Source organism: Etheostoma cragini, chromosome 20, assembly GCF_013103735.1.
Source record: "Etheostoma cragini isolate CJK2018 chromosome 20, CSU_Ecrag_1.0, whole genome shotgun sequence".
NCBI lineage: Eukaryota > Metazoa > Chordata > Actinopteri > Perciformes > Percidae > Etheostoma > Etheostoma cragini.
The window spans coordinates 1,362,933-1,369,087 of NC_048426.1; the positions used below are offsets into that span (position 1 = coordinate 1,362,933).

Consider the following 6,155-nt stretch of genomic DNA (forward strand, 5'->3'; position numbering starts at 1 on the left):
GGCCCTTTGCGTATCGTATCCAGCCAGGTAAAAGGTAGCAGGATATTTTTTTTATAGATATTGGCCAAATTGCATTCTAATTATAGCGTCCGAGTGTTATTCCATTTAGTCCGTGTTTTCGTCTTTTCCCTGTACCTGTGTAAAGCGTCCGTGGGTTTCATGAAATGTGCTATATTAATCCAAGTTATTAGTACCTTGCTATCTGCTACAACAAACTCGGAATAAGTTGGCTTGCTAAACAGTGACAGTGGCACATGCAACGATGCATCTGGAAGTTATTCTTTTATTGTAAATGAATGATTTTCTGTCTGAGCAAATGGGAGAATAGTGTTCAACTAATTCAACAGTAATTGAATAGTTTGGGGGAGTACTGAACCAGACAAGGTCTCAAATTCACACTGAACAGTCTATGGTTCAGAACACACACACACACACACACACACACACACACACACAACTGTCCCTCAAAAGCACAAGTAGAGTGATAAACAAAGTTAAAGCCGCACAGGCTATAATGTAATAATTGTTTAAGATATGTTACTGTATACAGAATATCATCCAACGGTAAGTTCCATTTAAAAATGTAATCAACCATTAACACCCCATATGGTTGGACCCTACAGTATTAACAGGGACACGGTGTATATTCCTGTGTAGGTGAGCATGTAGAGCATGGAGTTAACAGCATCAAAGATAGACGCTCGACTCCCACCGGAACAAAACAACATGTATGCACTCTTAAGTCCACGAGGAGCTCAGGATGAAAGAGCCAGCCAAATGGCATATACAAAAGAGGTAATCCTGGTTAAAAGAGACAGTTACACAATACACACTGGATGATATGGGGGAAAAAGTGCTTGTTTGGAAATTCAAGGTCACAGGACTAAAGATTTTTTTTTTTTTTTTTTTTAATAGAAGGCTCTGAGCTTTGCAAGGATTCAGGCTATAGAGACACTGTTCTGCAACGCCCAATTAAAAATACAAGATAAAGCAAAGTAAGGTACAAAAGGCTAATAAGTGTGTCTGTCTGTGAAGTGGTCCAATTACAAGCACCTTCATTTCATTATGATGTAGGAACTGAGTAGTAGAAGACAAAAAAATCAACCTGCTGCAAGTCTACAATATGCAGGACAACGTATATGTATGTATATATATATATATATATATATATATATATATATATATATATATATATATATATATATATATATATATATATATATATATATATATATATATATATATATATATCAAGCAAAGAAGCTAAACATTTAATGACTTAAATGACTAATTATGAAGATTTTTTGCGGATCGCTTTTCTGTTGAGCCAGTTATTGTTAAGTAAGTGCTCTACACTTGCATACTTTCAATTTATATTATACATCAGACGTCACAGAATGAGTACTGAGTCAGTTTGTAAGGCACATACTGTGTGTGAGTGCAGTGTTGGACACAAAATAGTGCACTTCTTCTGTACATACTTGTTGCATTTGATTTCTTTCCAGAATCTAGGAAAGTCAAATCCTATTTTATACTACATTACATCTCCTCTTAATTGTCATTTGCGGGAATACAGTATTTTTATCAACTTATCTGTGGCTCTGGCTCTTGCCTACAATTTTGGTCATCAGGGAGGAATAGCCTACATTCTAAGAGGCCCTAACAGGTAAATGTGAGGCTGCAAATATTGGGAAGCATGGTGTTTTTAAGATGCCACATTTCACTGTTTGTTAGATGTAAAGCTGCTTGTGTTTTATGGCACCTGTGGTACTATTTACTTGTGTGTTCAACATTTCCTCTATCCATATAAAACGTAGTACTTAGTAGTCCTCACACATGCCCTGACACATCACAACATGTCTTGGGTGAAAACGTGAAAATATGTCAATGCAAATGAGAAACAATGTCCTGTCCGTATGCAAAGACGTTTGGAAATTTACATTCTGCATAGCATATTTTATGCTATTATATTTAGCGTATAGGCTACGGTGTCTGATACTGTACGGTACATGTTGTAGGTTTCCTACAGCACTTCAATTTGTACCGAATTACTGTAACAGTTGGGAAATATTAGCCAAAAGCAATACTAAGTCAAACTAAACAATGGAGGGTGTTTCGCTAGTCTCGTTTCCACTCTGCCTAATTTTTTCACTTTTGTAAATTGTCCCTCCTCTGGTGCAGTTTGTGTGTTTAATTTAATAATTTAATAAAGTATAATTTCTCTTTAACAGTCTCAGTCTCACACGCGCGCGCGCACACAAGCTAGCTAGCCTAACTTACCTGCCATTATACAAGTAGCATCGACAGTAGTCAAGGTATTTTCTGGAAAATGTTGACCAAAACATACAATTCTCACCAATAAACCACGAATGTCATGGCAGTTTGCCCGTGTGAAAACCCGTTAGGATGAACTTAAAAAAACTAAAGTGCATCTTACCTCTGGTAAATCGATTTACTGACACCACCGTCACCTCTCCATCGCTTTTAACAGTTTTCATAACGTCCCCCGGTCTCCAGATATCACGTCCGAATAACTTCTTCTCTCACCGGCTTTTCTAAGTTCGCATACCACGAGTATAAACGGAGGTGTCCAATGTTGTCCGATGGATAGCTACATTTAGCAACAAAAGTCACGATAGTTTCATCAAGTAATCAACGGACATCAGGTGTGGATGACAGCACGCGCCCACCGAGTGTCAAACCAGCGACCCCGCCCACCGCTCGCCACAGGCGCGAGACCGTTGATTTGCCCTAACCAGCGCTGGGCTGGCACAAAGAATCCAATGTTACGACAAGCTGGGTGAAAACAATAGTTCCGTGTTAGATATAAGCAGCCATTGAAAGTGACACCTGCCACTAACTTCTTTGCACTTGTGGCTTAACCGCTGTGCCACTTTATAGCCGGCAGCAGCAAAATGCAAGTAAAGGTACAATGGATTTAAAAAAAAAGTTACAACCGGGGTGACCTTTTGTTCACCCGGTAGAGTGTGCTCCCCAGGTAGGCGGAGCCCTCGGCAGTGGCCCCGGTTCGAATCCGCCCAGCGGCCCTTTGTTGCATGTTGCCCTCTTTCTCTCGCTCTCTCTTTTTTTTGTTTTTAAGCTAGCTATTCTGTCAATTAATGGCCATAAAGCACCCTCAAATATTATTAATAATACATTACCAACGAGGAAACAACAAAACTTGAATTAACTATCACTAATCAAATGAATGTTTTTTAATGCTGCTAATTTTGTTTTTAATGTTTTCCTTTGGGTAAAGTTGATTTATTTCTGTTATTTAATCAGATAGCCTAAGTAGGTAAGTAGTGTTTACTTGTTAAATTGTCTTTGCATGTCCCCAACATGTTACCTTTGTCCTCCAGATATGACAAAATATAAACTTTTGAAAAAAATAAAATAAAAGCAAAGTTTCCAGCATTTCACAAGAAACAGATTAGAGGAAAGTCTGGAAAAGTCACATATTTTTGTTTAGTAGAAGTAGTTTTTGTGACTTGTTTGATTTCTCTTGCAACACTTTGTGAAGGTCCAGACCCTTAGTAGGGAAGAACTGGTTTAACCACACCAAACATACATAAGAAACAAGATACAACTTGTAATGCAGATTTTAATCCGGATTCTAAGTGTTTTATGTAAATGTATATGGTTCATCTTTTACAGATGCAGTCTTTGTGTTCATTTAAAGCCAACACAACATCATTAAAAGCCTATTCCAGCTACTACATGTAGTAATGTGGCATGGTATGTGGTATGTGGAGGGTTGTGGATTCAAGTTCCCGTACGGAGAGCTGAAGAGGTGCCAGTTCACCTGCTTGGCATTGTCCCGTTGCCCTTTGGCAAAGCACCAAACCTCCAACTAGTGACGGCAAGAGAAGCTTTGTGAACCACTGATGCTATTTTCTGAGCTCGCTAGACGGCGCTCTATATTCAAAGAAAAAGGTTAAAGGAGGGTTTTCCACTCTTTTGTTGAAGAGAGAGCGCCATCTAGTGAGCTCAGAAAATAAAGACAGTGGTTAGGGGAGCTTCATTTGACCATCACTACCCCCAACTGCACAGGGCTCAATCCTGTGAGCTCCCTCGCAATCCCAACAATGCATGTGTATACGATGTGTGTGTAATCGGCCCTGTGTATGTGTGTGTATAGTCTCGCACTTCCAGACCTGTCTCCACAGAGCACACACTCCTGTATAGGAGGAAAAAATGGTCAGGGGTCGTTTACATTTCTTGAAACCAATCTCAATGGTCTTGGGCGGCGCTAAGCTCCGGACGCAGGGATGGCGGTTCTGCAAAAGTAGTCTCGAGATAGAACTGGTTTTGGTGGAACATTAGCACCTTGCAAAGCTGGATACAGGGTTAAGGCTCATTAGCTCCTACCAGTGACTCGCCATATGAATTTGTATCCACAGCAATCCAACCAATGTTTCCCACAACATCCCAGTTAGAGAGTAAGTGCCGTAAACATATTATTTGTCAAACTTAACAATCATTCCCCCCAAAACAAGCAAGCCTGCCTTCTTGCACCATCCATTTTCTTCAAAACTTCAGGTTCCAGGTTTATGTTCCTCGGTGTGACTGGAGTTTAAAGTAACCGCAAAGAAAGAGGAAAAAGAGGGACATTGCCGGAACCACCCGGGAAATGAACCACAGCTTTATACATCACAACATGGTATGATTACAATGCATTTAAATTACAATGTATAAATCATCCAGAATTACAGAGGCCAGCTGTCCGGATTATGCTTTTTTTAAGCTGCATTCACCAGCTGTTGAAAGAGGGGGAGAACTGACTGAGGTCTTGGCGGGTGCAGGTAGTTTGGATACACAGATATCTGATCAAACTGTACTTGTATTGGTAGGTCGGAGTCAGCCCTTTGATCATAGGCACTCTGCACCCTTCTCATTTATTCTTAAAATTTGCCATGAAAACTAACCTTAATAACTACTAAACAACACTTGTTTTAATGGACTCTGATTGTAGCTACAGCTGCTGCATCAACAGAGAACTGTCACATTAATGACTAAATCCGCTTTTTTATTATATAAAAATAGCAAGAATCAGGTCTCATGTCCACGTGAGATGTAGAGAAACTCACTCGTGCCTTCATCTCCAGCAGGGTGCAACGCGCTCTTGTTCTTGATCTTCTCAAAGGCAACTGCAACCCATTTTTAATGCTGCTGCTATAATAATGAGAGCCAAGGTAGCTGGGGACATTACACCAGCTCCAAGTTAGTTATGGATTTCAAAGTGCTTTTGCCAGTGTAAAAACCAAATAATAGCCAGAGGCCAAAATATGTTTTTGGATATTTTTGAAGAATATAAACCCAGTTGGTGCCTTAGATCTCAAGGAAACCGTTTTCTGTGCCTCCAGTCAGAAAAGCGGACATGGTGGAGATGGTTTTAGCAACTATGCTGCACACACCTCGTGACGCGACCCAACACTACAACACAACCAAATATCAAATTGTCCTATTTTCCCATGCCGTTGATTCATTTCCTCCACTGCACTTCTAATTTCTTTTTTTTAAATGCCTTTATTTGTCCAGATTGCAATTCATATTAGCTCAAAGTTTAGTGTGAAGGATCCTTCTTGACAAAAATACAACATACCACAAAATCCACTTGCTTTCTTTCTCTAGACTTTCAGCTCCTGTCTTCCTCTGTAGATTGGAGGGGGTGATGACCAACGCTAGAAAAAAAGGAGCTTTAGTGAGAGTTTTTTTGCTAAGTTACAGAGATAAGACTATTAAACATGATTTCCATGTTCCAGGGGTACACCGCCATTGGTCACAAAATAACTCATATTTCATCAAAAACATTTATACTTGCTAATAACTGCCTTTACTGTCAACTTCAATGACATACATGCTCATAAATTAAGAAACCACCTCAACAGGTGATCCATCTTGGTCTGATGGTTAACTAGTGTGAAAGGTTGCAAAATCTTTGCATGAACTCGACACCTGAAGCTTACGAGCCCAGAGGGGACTGCCATCCACATTTTCTCACTGCAAAAAAAATAAATATATATATCACTTATGCCTGGAAGCAGATTATGATTCCTCCTTTTCAGCCTGCAGTGCTTTCCTTTCCATTTCCCTTCCATATCGATGCTTCACATCTCCCCCTCCATATGTTTCACCTCTCTCTGAGTTGGAGA

General features: G+C 39.8%; 1 protein-coding gene across 3 annotated transcripts in view; it reads right to left on the reverse strand.

Annotated features, from left to right (window-relative positions):
* The window catches only part of slc4a11 (solute carrier family 4 member 11), a 113,629-nt gene extending 110,938 nt beyond the window's left edge, over positions 1-2,691 (reverse strand). The window contains exon 1 of one of the 3 annotated variants that reach the window (XM_034859295.1): positions 2,438-2,691. In XM_034859295.1, coding sequence (XP_034715186.1) covers positions 2,438-2,498 — 61 coding nt within the window. In that variant the 5' untranslated portion in view covers positions 2,499-2,691. The remainder of the gene's footprint in view (positions 1-2,437) is intronic. The other 2 variants (XM_034859299.1, XM_034859297.1) reach the window with 2 other exon arrangements.
* Between the last annotated feature and the right edge of the window lie 3,464 nt (positions 2,692-6,155).